This window comes from Pipra filicauda, unplaced genomic scaffold, assembly GCF_003945595.2.
Source record: "Pipra filicauda isolate LSUMZ 115617 unplaced genomic scaffold, ASM394559v2 scaffold219_size1829416_pilon, whole genome shotgun sequence".
NCBI classification, from domain to species: domain Eukaryota; kingdom Metazoa; phylum Chordata; class Aves; order Passeriformes; family Pipridae; genus Pipra; species Pipra filicauda.
The window spans coordinates 260,198-274,302 of record NW_024104331.1 but is presented as its reverse complement, the minus strand read 5'-3'; the positions used below and the strand labels follow the sequence as shown (position 1 = coordinate 274,302).

The following is a 14,105-nucleotide window of genomic DNA, read 5'->3' as shown; positions in this document are numbered from 1 at the left end:
TCATGGACCCCCAAAGGACCCCCCAGGAGGGGCTTTGTGGGATCCAGTGGGGGGGTTCAGCACCTGTGGGATGCGAGCACAGGAGCAGGAACGGCCAGACCCCCCAGCTTCTCACGTGCCTCAGTTTCCCCACTGAGCAATGTCACAGTCAGGGGACATTTGGTGCCCACCAGGGTGGGGGCACACCTTGGAGTTGCCCCCCCCCCGAGGGGTCCCCTTTCCCCCCAGCCCTTTCACTCTGCCTGAGGATGGTGGGAAGAGAGACTCCAGCATCCAGCCCTCCTCCATCACCCCCCCAGCTCACCCTGAGGGTCTCGTGGGGTTCTTCGTGGGGGGCACAGAGGAGCAAGCCCCCCCCACCTCCGTTTGGCCCCTGAGGGGATGTGGTTGCACCAAGGGGTACCTCTCATTCCCATGCACAATATGGCCCTGCTGCAACACCCCCAGCCAGATTTGGGGGGGTCCATGATCCACGAAACTCCCCAAATCCCCACCCTGCAACCCTTGGGGTGGGGGAGTGGAAATAACCCCCCCCCTCAACCACCTTCACCAGGGGCACAGGGACGGGCAGGTGCCCCCCCTCCCTTTCAGCACCCCCGAGGTGTGTGTGTGGGGGGGTCCTGTGAGCCCATCTGAGTGCTCAGTGCACCCCCAATGGGGGGCTGCGTTGGACCGTGCTCCTCCCAGCTTGGGGTGGGCTTTGCTGCTCCCCCAGCCCAGCAAAGAGGGGGTCCCCCAGCACCCCCCCCACCCCATTAAGCTGCTGCAGCGCTGGCAGTCCCGCTCCCCCCCCCCCATCCATCAGTATGCGCCGTGTGTTCCTCTCCATAGCAACCCCCCTGCTCCCCCCCGGCCCCCCCAAACCCTCGGCTGCCGCAGCCCTGACCCCGCCGGCATCGCTCACCTCTCCCACCCACAGGTAGCTGGTCCTCCCCTCCCCACCCCGCGACACACCCCCCCTCCCCTCTCCTCGCCCGGAGGATGCTGCCGCCTTCGTTTTCCCAGGCTGGAAGTTGGTGTGCTTTTGAATTTCATTTGTTTCGTCTTTATTTTGCTCCCTTTTTTTTTTTTTTTACCGCTCCTTTCTGGTGTTGATGCTTCTCCCATCCATCAGCGCCTGTATCCCTGTGTGTGTGTTCCCCCCCCCACGCCGCATTGGTGCCAGGGAGGGGTGGGCAATCATCCTGCCTGGAAAGCCGAGGTGCCACCCAAGGTGCCACCAGCCCCTTGCATTGTCCCCCCGGGACCCCCCTGCTGCCACCCCATCCCCAGGGGAGCAGCAGAGGGGCCCCCCCGGTGTCACACCACACCCCTAATTAGTACCAAAACTCAGCTTTCTTGCTGCAATTCCCACCTTAGAGCCGGATCCTGCCATCCTCCCTAAATTCAGGGAGGGTCGGCATCCCTCCAGCAGCCCCCTCCCCGCCATGGCACAGCCAGGCCGTGCCCCCCCCCCAAAAAAAAAAAAAAAAAAAAAGAGAAGCAAGAAAGCAGCGGGCATCGCTCAATATATAGGTTTCTTTTTAATATAAAAAAAGTGCCTATTAAAAATTCCTTCCTAAATAACACAAAAAGACCGTTTGAGGGGCAAAGCGGGGGGGGGGGAGCCGGGAGGGGGGGGCTCATTGGGGGGGGCCCCTCCGGCCAGGGCAGCACAAACACTGCGCAGGGCAGCTGGGGGGGGGGGGGGGGGGAAGGGGAAGGAGGGGCTGTTCTGACCAATTTGGGGTATTTTTCCCTTTTTTTTTTTTGAATTTTGCCTTTTTTATCCACTTCAGGGTGGTTTTCCTCTCTTTTGGTGTGTGTGTTTCCTCGGTTTTTGCACAAAGCTGTACAGAAGTTGCCGAATTCTTGAGGAGGGGGGGACACACGCAGGGGATTGGGGGGGGAGAGGACCCCAAAGCCCCCCCTGGCACCCACACACGCACCCACACCCTGAGCTCATCGCCGCCAGTGGCCCCCCCTTCCCAGTCCCCCCCACCCCCCCTTCCCACCAAGAGGGTCTGTGATTGAGTTAGTCTTGTTTTTTTTCTTTTTAAATTTTCTTCTTCTTTTTGTTTTTTTTGGCGTTTTTGTGTGTGTGTGGTGTGTTTTGGGTGTTTGTATTTTTTTTTTTTTTTTTTGCTTTCGTTTTAAAACTACTTTTTTGTTTTTATACAAATTTTTGGATCTTTGGGTGTGTAACTCTGCCAAAAAAAAAAAAAAAACCCAACCGAAAAAACCCCAACCGAGAAAAAAAAAAAAAACCAAAACCAAAAACCAAAAACCCGCCTTCGTTCTTCGGAATAATAATAAAAATAAAACCCAAATCATCATCAAATCATTAAAAAAAAAGGCAACGGAAACCCAAGGAACCCATGCGGAAGTTGCACACCACAAAACCACAGCAGATGTACAGAATGCAATATACAAGACACGATTTATAATAAAACATTATATACAATAAATAGGTTATTGTTACTTTTTTCTTTTTTTTTTTTCATTTTTTTTTCTTTTTTTTGTCGCTCGATCTGTAAATAAATTTTTTTCTCAGTGCATACTGGGGGGGTTTTTGCTCTTTTCTGCTGCATATTCACCTCTTGGATGCTTTAGGTCTGTTCTCCATCATTTTTTTTTGGATTCTCCCTCCGGTGCGTGCCTCTCTCTTATTTTATTTTTATTTTTTCCCGCGTGTGTGATTTTTCGGCTTTTTTAAAATTTTATTTATTTTTTTTTTTTTATTATTATTATCATCATTATTTTTTTTATTTTTTTTTTTTGTTTTTTAATCCTTAAAAAACACTTCTTTTTTTTTTTTTTTTTTTCTTTTCTTTAACTTCTTTTCTTCAAAAGTATTTACAATTGCTGGTTTTGTGCAGAAAATGAAAATTAATCAAATAAAAAATAAAAATTAAAGAGTCCCTCTGCTTCTGGCTGGGAGGAAAGAGAGAGAGAGAGAGAGAGAGAGAGAGAGAGAGAGAACGCGGCGCCGGCGCCACGGCCGAGGCGGGGGCCGGGGGGCGAAGCGGGGGGCGACGGGGCCGGGGTGCCCCCGGGGGTGGTGGCCCCCTCCTCTCCTCTCTGCTCCGGCGGCCGAGATGGGTGGGGGGCGCAGGGCTGAGGGTGCTGTGGCTGCTGGGAGAGGGAGAGAGGGGTGAGTGTCCCACCCTGGGGGGCTCCTGCCCACCTCCCATCCAGCACCCACAGGCTCTGGGATTTGGGGTCCTGCCCACCCCCATCCAGCACCCACAGGCTCTGGGATTTGGGGTCCTGCCCACTCCCACTCAGCACTCATATACACTGGGATTTGGGGTCCTCCCCACCCCCATCCAGCACCTACAGACTCTGGGATTTGGGGTCCTGCCCACCTCCCATCCAGCACCTACAGACTCTGGGATTTGGGGTCCTGTCCATCCCTCATCCAGCACCCACAGACTCTGGGATTTGGGGTCCTGCCCACCTCCCATCCAGCACCCACAGGCTCTGGGATTTGGGGTCCTGTCCATCCCTCATCCAGCACCCACAGGCTCTGGGATTTGGGGTCCTGTCCACTCTTATCCAGCACCCACAGGCTCTGGGATTTGGGGTCCTGCCCATCCCTCATCCAGCACCCACGGGCCCAGGGGTCTGGCATCCAGATCTTCAGGGGTTTGGGGTCCTGCCCACCTCCCATCCAGCACCCACAGGCTCTGGGATTTGGGGTCCTGCCCATCCCTCATCCAGCACCCATGGGCCCAGGGGTGTGGTACCCAGGGGTCTGGGGTCCTGCCCATTCCCATCCAGCACCCACAGACTCTGGGATCTGGGGTCCTGCCCACCCCCATCCAGCACCCACGGGCCCAGGGGTCTGGCATCCAGATCTTCAGGGGTTTGGGGTCCTGCCCACCCTTATCCAGCACCCACAGACTCTGGGATATGGGGTCCTGCCCACCCCCATTCAGTATTCATATACACTGGGATTTGGGGTCCTCCCCACCCCCATCCAGCACCTACAGACTCTGGGATTTGGGGTCCTGCTCATCCCTCATCCAGTACCTACAGACCCTGGGATTTGGGGTCCTGCCTACCTCCCATCTGATACCCACGGGCCCAGGGGTCTGGCATCCAGATCTTCAGGGGTTTGGGGTCCTGCCCATCCCCATCCAGCACCTACAGACTCTGGGATTTGGGGTCCTGTCCATCCCTCATCCAGCACCCACGGGCTCAGGGGTCTGGCATCCAGATCTTCAGGGGTTTGGGGTCCTGCCCACCCTCATCCAGCACCCACAGACCCTGGGATTTGGGGTCCTGCCCACCCTCATCCAGCACCCACAGACCCTAGGATTTGGGGTCCTCCTCACCCCCATCCAGCACCCACAGACCCAGGGGTTTGGCACCCAGATGTCCAGGGGTCTGGGGTCCTCTCCACCCCCTACCCAGAACTCACATAAACAGGGGTCTGGGGTCCTGTCTACTTGCCATCTGGCACCCATGTACCCAGGAATTTGGGGCCCTGCCCATCCTCCATCCAGAACCCACCTACCCAGGGATTTGGGGTCCCGCTCATCCTCATCTGTAACCCACATACCCAGGGGTCTGGGGTCCTGCCCACTCCCAATCCAGCACCCACATATCCAGGGGTCTGGGGTCCTGTTCATCCTCATCTGGCACCCACATACCCAGGGGTCTGGGGTCTTGCTGACCTCCCACATGGCACCCACAAACCCAGGGATTTGGGGTCCTGTCCACCCTCATCCAAAACTCACATACTTGGGGGTCCTGGCTCCTGCCCACCCCCGATCTGACACCCATGTTCCAGGGGTTTGGTGTTCTGATGACCCCAAATCTGGCCACCTACGTACTCAGGGCTTTGGGGGTCTGGCCTCCTTATCCTGCACCACACACCCGGGGGTTTGGGGCCCTGCTCACCCCCATCTGGCACCCACACACCCAGGACTCTGGGTCATCCCACACCCCCCTAACTCTGGCACACCCAGGGTCCAGCCACCCCCCAGACATTGGGGCCAATGGGGTCCCCAATTTGATGCTTGGTGGGGCAACACCTGGGGCAAATTCCCACAGCCCAAAAGGCGCTGGGGGCAGCCAGAGGGTGGGTGCAATTGGGTTACAGAACCCCTGGGAAAGCACAGAGCACCCAGCACGCCCCTGATGCCCCTCAACACCCCTCCTGGAGGGCACCAGCATCGGGTGGGGGGCTCGGCTGGCACTTACCTGGTGGTGGTGGCGTCTCCGAGCCCCGCTGGCGACGCTGCCAGAGCCTGGTGGGGGGGTCAGCGCTTCCCAACACCCATCGGCCTCCATCCGGCAGGAACAACCCCCGGGGCGAGCGAGCGGACGGGGAGGGACCAGAAAAAGAAAAGAATCCCCAAACAGCCTCCCCGGGGGCAGCCAAGGGGGTCCCCTCGCCCCCCACACCCCGGCCGGGCTGCGGGCAGGGAGCACCCAGCCGCTGACCCCCCTCCTGCCCTCCCCGCCTGCGCCCCTGCCCCGGGCTCGGCGGGAGCCTGTGCTGTCCGTCCGTCCGTCCATCCGATTGTCCTGCTGCGGGGCGGGGGGTCGGCAGTCCGGAAAGCAGAGCCGGGCGGTTCGGCAGGCGGGGCGGATTTGAGTGCGGAGGGGGGAAAAACGGGGGGGCTTTTCTCTCTTCGTCCGTTATTATTAATTTTTTTCCTTTCGTTTCACTTATTTTTTATCCTTTTTTTTTTCTGCTCTTTTTTTTCCTTTTTTTTTCTTTTTTCCTTTCTTCTTCTCTTTTTTTTTTGTTTTTTTTTTTTTTAGAAAACAAACAAACGGTTCCAATCCCAGTTAAATACAGAACTTGAAAAGTGTTCCAGAAAAAAGTGCTGGCTAAATTACCTCTGAAAGAGAAACACAACACGGAGAGAAAGAGGAGGGGACACATGGTGAGAGAATGGCCCTGAGGGCATCCCCTGTGTCCCCCTCTGCCACCCCCCACCCTCACCCCCAGGTTCTCCCCCACCTACCCTGTAACAAAACCTCGTTGTCCGGTTGGCACGTCAGCAGACACTACAATGAGGTGACCGTAAAAGTGTCCTCAGGGTGTTGTTGCTCTACCATGGGTCCCAAAAACCCGCTCTTCTGGGTGGGGGCCATGACGGGGTGCCCTTGGGGTGCAAAACTGGGGTACCTGTAGTTGTCCTGCAGCTGCAGCATTGAGTCTCTCGGTACGGGGGAGATGTTCAAGTCATTGATCAGGGGACAAGCGTAGGGTCCTCGGTGGTGAGCCCGGGACATCTCCAAGGGCTCCTTCTCGCCCTTGGAGGGGTGGGTGCCGCTCGGGCTGCTCAAGTGGGGGTTCAGACACGGGGGGTCCGTCCTGCCCATGAAGTCCACCAGCATCCCGGCCCCCGCTTTGCCGTCGTACGAAGGGCTCCGGGTGCTGGCGTTGGGGGAATACCAGTACGGGGGGTTTTTGCAGCTGGGGGAGTCGTAGTGCGGTTGAGGCATGGGGAGGTCGCGGCAGGCCAGGTGGGGGGCGTGCGGCAGGGCCCCCCCCTGCATGCTGTGTTTGAGCGAGTCGCAGGCCGGCAGTTTCCGGATGCTGCCCGCCCGGAGGTCCTCCTTGAAGGCCAAGGTCGGGGAGCAGTTGGGCGAGAAGGCTTTCTGCAAGCCGGCCTCGAAGACAGTCTGCTGGCCGGGGGCTGCCAGCTGGTGCGGGAGGGCAGGGAAGTGCTTGCTCTCCAAATCTGGCTGCCCCAAGCCGGGGGAGTCGCTCTGGAACCCCTGGACGAAGGTCCCATCCGAGGGGGTGGAGGGGTTCATGGAGTAGGGGCCGGCGTAGTCGCAGGGCTCCCGCTCGCCCACCCCGAAGCCCCGGGACTGGGAGGGCAGGGGGGACATGCTGCTGTCCCCGCTGTAGTAGTCCAAGCCCAGGTCTGTGCTCTCCTGGAAGAGGGGGTTCACTGCCTGCGACTTAGTGGGGAACTTGGCCTTGCCTGTCCCCCTCTCCTTCTTGGAGGCACAAGCCCCCCGGGAACCCCGGGGCTGCCGGGGTCCCGTGTTCCTCTTGGCGGGGTACACGGAGGAGGAGGAGGAAGAGGAGGAGAAGCTCAGGTGGGAGGTGTCGAACATATCCACCTTCTTCCGTCGGCCTCGACCGGGCTTGGAGTTGCTCTGGAAGAGGACGCTCTGGTTCCAGTTGTAGCCGGGGGCGGAGGATGCCTCGTTCCAGTCCATCATCAGCTTCTCCAGGCTGGAGAGGCTGGACTGGCCCTCGCTGGAAGATGCCTCGCTGTTGGCGCGCCGGTAACCGGTCGGCTGGTTGAACTGGGTGCTGTCGGAGGAGGACTCGGAGAAGGTCTCGGAGACTGTCTGCTGCTTGGCTTTCTGCGGGGTGTAGTTGGAGATGTCCAGGATGACATTGGGCTCGTTGAGGTGGCACTCGAAGCCCGGGTTGTAGAGCTGGCTGAAGGCTTCCGAGCTCCAATCCAACCCGCCATAGCCCTGCCGGAAAGCCCACGGCGCAGCGCTGGGGAACTGCCGGCAGTTTTCAGGTGAGGGCTGGAAGGACGCCGACCCCTTGGGCACCATGTAGCCGCCGGGCGAGACGGTGCTGGCGCGGCTGTCGCAGCGCAGGGGGGTGTGTGCGGCGCTGGAGAACTGCCCCCCCTGCTCGGCGCTGTTGAAGAAGGCGGCTTTTCCCAGCGGCAAACTGGGCCCGGCTGTCGGTGGCGCGTACCCGGCGCTGTGGGCGCTGCTGGGCGAGGACGGGAGGCTGCTGCCGCTGCCGTAGGCGAAGCTGCAGTCCTTGCTGTTGGGGCAGTCCTGTGCCGGTGGGTACTGCTTTCCTGGTGGGAACACGCTGGTGGGTGCCACGCTCTGCCCGGCGCTGCCATAGCTGCCATAAGGGGAGTAGCCTGGGGTGCCGCTGGCTGCCGGGTGAGCTGTGGGAGACCGGGACACGGCTGATGGCGGTGCCAGTTTGGGGAAGGACTCGGCGCCCCGGCACTCTGACGACCCTTGGGTCACCCCATAGCCGCCGGCGGCGCGGCCGGGTGGGAATGCCGGCCGGCCCTGCATGGCTGCGTGGAAGGCGGCTTCAGCTCCAGGGGTGGCCGTTGCCACCTTGCCACCCCTGGCCGTGTAGGCGGCCATGCCCCGCTGGCCGGGCAGCGCGGCCGGGGGGGCCGTGTAGGCGGCCGCTGATTTACGGGACTCGGAGCGGGATGCGGAGAGGGCAAAATCCAGCAGGTCAGAGGAGTCGTCCGAGTCCAGCAAGGAGCGGAAGTATCCGGTGAAGAGGCTGTGCCGCTCAGGACCGGCCTCCGTCTGCGAGGACGGCGCGCTCCCAGCGTAGAAGCCGGCACGGCCGGAGGAGCCGGATTCCAACCCCGCGGTGTGGAAGGGTCTCGCCTCGGCCCCTTGGTAGCCACCGTTGCGTCCAGCCTGGCTGCCAGGGTGGCCGTGGTGGGGGGCCCAGGGGCTGCCCTTCTCCCCACCTCCCCACTCTCCGGCGGGGCCGTCACCGAAGTTCTGCCCAGAGCCGGGTTCGGGGAAGAGCGCCCCGTTCTTGCGCGCCCGCCGCTTCCTCTTGGGTTTTCCCACGGGATCGGGCTCCGGCCTGCCGCGCTTGCGCGGGTGCACGGGGTCGGCGTGGAGGGCGGTGGGGGCTTTCTTCTTCTTCCCGATGCCCTCGAAGAAGTCGCTGAAGGAGCAGCGTGCGGCGCGGGCAGCGTGGCCCCCGCCACGCCCGCCGAAGCCCCCCGCCTTGCCGCCGCGCCGGCGGAAGCCCTGGACGCGGTGCAGGAAATGGGAGATGCTCTGGGTGTCGGGGGCTTGGTGGATGGACTCGGGCTCGCTGGGGGTCCAGCAGCGGGGTGGCGAGCAGCGCCCCGAGCACTGGCTCTGCCGGTTGAGGAAGGCCAGCTTGGCCAACACATCCGAGTAGTCGGCTTTGCTGTCATTGGTGTCAGCGATGTAGGAGGGCTGGGGTGACGCCAGCTTCTGCTTCCTCCTCCTCCTCTTCTTCACCTCAGGAGTGGGCTCCTTGGGCTTGGCCTGGCCCAGCAGCAGGTTTTTGGGAGGCCGGCCCCGCTTGCGCTTCAGGATGATGGGCATCTCTCCGGGGGGGAAGACCACCACCACATTGCGCCCGTTGTTCTTCATCTTGAGCAGCGGCGTGGGCTCCATGGAGGTGCTGGCCGCCAGCTCCTTCCCCTCCAGGTTCAAGTTGCTGCTGAGCGATGACACCTTGTAGGTGGTCTTGTTCCTCCTCCCCAGGGACACGGGGATCTTCGCCATCTTCACAACCATCTTCCTCACCCCCCGGCACTTGCTCTTCTTCCCTGCCACGGGGGCCTTGGGCATCTCGTCAGGATCCAGTGTGGCGGGGGGCGGCGGCGGCGGCGGGGGGCTCAGCAGTGGGGTGTCGGGCTCCTCTGGCCCGGGGGGCACCTCGGCAGGCAGGGCGAGGGGGGACAGGACGCGGGTTTCAGGGGTGACGTCCACTCGGCGCCCTCGCCCTGCCCTCCTCCGGCGGCACAGCATCTTTGGCTTGTCTGTCCGGCGCAGGGCGTACTTGCGGTGGTCCTCGCCGCACCGCCCGGCCCCCCGGCCCCCGCAGGGACCCCGTTTCACCATCGTGCTCAGGGGGCACCCCCCGAGCCTGGGCTGTAGCCCGTGGGGCCGCAGCGGGTCCCCGGTGCCCGGTTGTGCCTCCAGCAGCTCCGAGACGGTTCCCAGCGGCTGCGGCTCCAGCAGCGAGGGCTCGGTGGGCAGCAGCGGGGGCTCCAGTGCTCCAGGCAGCGGCTCCAGGGTCTGCAGCCCCAGTGGCTCCGCCAGCGGCTCCAGCGACTGCAGCTCCAGCGACTCAGACAGGGGCTCCAGCGACTGCAGCTCCAGCGACTCGGAGAGCGGCTCCAGCGACTGCAGCCCCAACGGCTCCAGGTTTTGCAGCTCCAGCGACTCTGGCAGAGGCTCCAGGCTCTGCGAATCGAGCAGCTGGGGCTGCGACTCTAGGGACTGGGAATCCAACAGCCGGGATTGGGAGTCCAGCTCTTGTGCTGGCAGCAACTGGGGCTGCGGCTCCATCGCCTGCGACTCCAGCAGCTGCGTCCCTGGGCACGCCAAGGAGGCCAGCTCGTTCAGGATGTCCGCCTCAGCCAGCTCCGAGTAATCGCCGGCATCAGGCTGGGAGCAACCGGCTTCCTCCGCCGGCGCTTTGGAGACGCCTCCCACGCCCCCACTGTGTCCGGGGGGCTGTGGGGCGCTCCCCCCGCCTCCATCAGCTTCTCCATCGTGCGCTGGGGGCCGGGGGTGCCGCGGCGGGTCGGACTTGAGGAGCACCCCCCGCTCCTCGGGGCTGCGGATGCTGTTGGCCAGGGAGGGCGAGGAGAAGAAGCTGTACTGGAGGTCGCGGTCGGCGGGCAGGAGGCGGCTGTCCTCGTGGCCCCCGCCGCCACCGCGGAGGCTGCCACAGTCCAGGTGCACCCCACTGTTCTTGAGGTCCTCGGAGAGGCGGTTGAGGTCCTTCATGATGTCGATGAGCTGCACCACGGGGTGGAGGTTGATGTGCCCGTTGCCGCACTTGCTCCGGAGCAAGGCGAGGATGCTGTCGATGTTGCAGCGGCCCGAGGCCAGCGTCGCGTTGGGGAAGGTTTTGGGTGCCCGGTCGCGGGCGGGTGCCTCCTCCGCGCTGCCCCCCAGGATCCGGGGCTCCCCGGCACAGCCCAGCAGGTCCTCCGCCGCCTTGGTGCCGCCGTGGACGCTCTGGCAGCGGTCGGCAGGGTCGCCGTGCAGCAGCGAGCCCGCCTGGTGCTCCCGGCCGAGCGCGGGGCACGACCCCTCAGGGAAGCTGAGCACGCTGCAGGACAACGCCTTCTCGGCCGGGCAGGTTGCGGGCTGCTGCGCCGGGTGTCCCGGTGGGTAGAATTTGGGCTCTCGGACGTAGTCGGGCGAGCCACGCACAACGCTGGTCGTTACCACTGGGCCCGGGGGCTTCACGCGCATCCTGACCTCCTCCTCCCCCGCGTGCCGCTTGGCCAGGCAGTTGCTGACATGGGGGTCAGGGAAGGTGACACCGGGACCTGTGGGCAGCAGAGAAGGGGACAGTGAGGCTCTGTGGGCACTGCCAGCTGAAAGCAGCCTCGCTCCATCCCTGCTGTTCTCAGGGATGGGGCCCCACATCCATCCCCCAGCTCATCCCTGCCCTGTCACCAGCGAGGACCTGACTGGCACTGTGGGAATATGTCTCCACTGTCTCCAGATGGGAAAATGGGGGCTTCCCCCCTCCCCAGCCCAGGGGTCTGCCCACCTTCCCACAGCTCAAGGGGGGCTGGATGACTTCCCCGACTCAGGGAGTCTGGCCCTCTCTCCAGTTCAAAAGGGGCTGAATGCCTTTCCCAGCTCAGGGGGGCTGGATACCCTCCCCACACCAGGACCACCTGTGCCAGCCCCTGGCAGAGAGCCCCCTCCAAGGTCTGGGCTGCCCCATTCTGCCATAGGGCAGATTTTGGGGTGCTGGAGGAGGTCAAGGTGCCAGGGCTGGGACTTACCTTCGGCTTTGCTGCTGCTCCTGCTATTGCACTTGAGCTCTCTGCAAAGGAAGGGGTGTGCAGGGTTAACCCCACGTGGGGAGGGGACACTTGGGTGCCCACCACCCCCATGCCAGTCCCTCCACGGGCCATACCAGGGGCTGATCCTCCCGAGCTCCCACGGCCGCCCATCACCGTGGCGTCGGGGTTGCGGGGGGTGGGGAAAGAGGGGGGAGGCTGCCTCTAATCTGGGGGACAGAGGGGAGAGGTTTACACCCCCCTCCCATCCCCACCACCACCACCAACCCCTCCGTGGGGCTGGGGGGGTTCGGGGGGTGGCGGGGGTCCTTTGGTGGCTCTGCCACTAGGTGTCCCCGGCGAGCCGCGCTCCGGACACGCGGGGGGGGGGTCTTCGCCCGAGGAAGTGGCTCAGCAAATCCCACCCCCCCACATCCCACCCCGGCTCCCACCCGCTCATGGACACCCCACGCACAGCTCCAACCTCCCCCCCCCCGTGGTGACACTGCCCGGTGCCAGCAGACCCCGTTCCCCCTTGCCAGGACCCTCCCTGTGTGGTGCCTGCCTCAGTTTCCCCTCTCTGGCAATGGGGTGCAGCGAGGGCTGGGCGGGGTGCGTGGCGCAGACACCCACGGGTGGGTGCTGGGTGTCGTGTGCCCACTGCACAGCCCACCCTGCGCCCCATGGGGGGCTGCAGCCCCAAAACCCCAAGCCAAGAGGCTTTGGAAAGCCATGGGGCATCCCCTTTCTGTCTCCAGGGATGCCCAGACAGGGACGGGCAGAGCATTGGCAGCAAGATGTGCTGCCAAACCCCTCCTCGGTGCACCCCCTGCTTCTCATTTTTGGGGTGAGCCCCCCCCCCCGGTACCTGTTCCGGGGGTGTTTGCAGTGCAGGTTCACTCGGAAGCTCCTGCCGTTGCCGTCGCTGCCGGGCTGGCGGGGGCCGGAGCCCTGGGCACGCGGGAACCACTCGGCTGGCGGGCTGGCACCGTTCTCCAGTGCGAGGGGCTGGCAGGCGACCGAGCTCCCATCTGCTCGAGAGAGACCCCCACGCGTCAGCCCGGGGGCCCCCTCCCCAGGGAGCACCCCCTGAGCATGGGGACACCCGCGGACGCCCTCCCTCTTGAAGCCACATCCCAGGGGACACCCACCCTGTGCCCTCCGTCCCGCCCAGGGTGGTGTTCCGGGGCAGGACACACCTTTCCTCCTCACCCTGGCCGTGCCTTGAGCCGGGGGCTGCCCATATGAGGTGAGGGGCATCTCCCCACCAGGCTGTGGGCACACGTGTGCGTGGCTACGCGTGTGCACCTCCACACGGATGTTGCACACGCATGTTCACACAGATCCAGCCCCCCCACTCCCTTGCGTGAGGTCAGGGCGCCTACAGCTGCTGCCCATGTGGCACAGGGGGGCACGGTGGAGCCCCTCAACCCCTCCCAGTCCCCCTGTGCCAGCATGTCCGCCTATTTTCCCTCCCCAGCTCCGCGTGTGAATCCCTGCCGGGTTGGCTCCCTCCCCCAGCACACACCCGCAGACACACACACACACTCACACACACACACACACACTCACACGCAGCCGCTCGGCGTGATCCAGGCTCTTCCCGGTGTCTGGATTAGCGTGACAACTTATCAACAAGGCAGGGAAAGAGAATTCAAACCTGTCAGTCCATCCGCATCCCCCCCTTCCCCCTGTCTCCCCGCCAGGCTCTGGGCGCAGCGCTGGCACCGCGGAGATGCGGGCACCTCGGTGTAAAGTTACACCAAGGGCGATGTGCAGCAGGAAAATATGTGCTAGAAAGACCGGTCTCTGTCTCTGCTGAGGCTGCTGGTGTGCCCAGGGAGCTGTCGGAGGGGAGGCAGGCAGGCAGGAAGGAAGCAAACGGGAGGTTTTCCAGAACAGCCGCCGGGAGCTGGTCCCCGCCGCACACGCTGCGCGCGGCTGGATGGGGAGGAGCGGGGGGTCGAGAGGTGCCAGGGGGTGGTGGGGCGCAGCCCCCCAGCTCTGCACCACAGTGCCACCATGTATCCATGGCACACGGAGCTGTGGATGCTCTGGCTTGCTTTTGGGATGCCCATGGGGTCCCCACCGGGGTGTGTGGGGTCTCTGGACACCCCATCACCCATGTTCTATGTGTTCCCCACCGCCCACGTTCACCCCCCAGGCGTGCCCCTGGGCACATCCCCCGGCTCTGACCCACACCACCAGTGTCTGGCTCCTGCCCTCGGCCCCACCGGCCCCACTGGGGCCACATGTCCGGTGACACCGGGGGACCCTCCCTGTGCCAAGACTCCTCCCTCACCCCAGCCAAACCACCCCCCCACACACAGCGGGGACCACCTGCACCCCCCACCCACCTCAGGGCCGGGCAGTGCCCACCAGCCCACCCCACTGCCCACCATGGCACAGGGCGCAGGTGGGAGCCCGGCAGCACTGGTGGGGAGGGGGCTGTGGTGGGGAGGGGGCTCCAGAGGGGCAGTGGGGTGCCCGAGGGGACAGCGGGGCACACCGGGATGTTCACGGCGCTGCCGCGCTCACTTTCACCTCCCCGCTCAGCCCCAGGCAGCCGCCACATGTTTCCCATTAGGCTCTCCGGACCTCACCATTCCTGGCTTC

At 63.2% G+C, this 14,105-nt stretch overlaps 1 protein-coding gene across 3 annotated transcripts in view; it reads right to left on the bottom strand.

Annotated features, from left to right (window-relative positions):
* Window positions 1–5,754: 5,754 nt before the first annotated feature.
* Window positions 5,755–14,105, bottom strand: part of AHDC1 (AT-hook DNA binding motif containing 1) — a 50,982-nt gene continuing 42,631 nt past the window's right edge. For all 3 annotated transcript variants that reach the window (XM_039381230.1, XM_039381231.1, XM_027740157.2), the window contains 4 exons: window positions 12,358–12,520; window positions 11,493–11,533; window positions 5,964–11,024; window positions 5,755–5,837 (listed from right to left, as the gene is read on the bottom strand). In XM_039381230.1, coding sequence (XP_039237164.1) covers window positions 6,007–10,947 — 4,941 coding nt within the window. In that variant the 5' untranslated portion in view covers window positions 10,948–11,024; window positions 11,493–11,533; window positions 12,358–12,520 and the 3' untranslated portion in view covers window positions 5,755–5,837; window positions 5,964–6,006. The remainder of the gene's footprint in view (window positions 5,838–5,963; window positions 11,025–11,492; window positions 11,534–12,357; window positions 12,521–14,105) is intronic.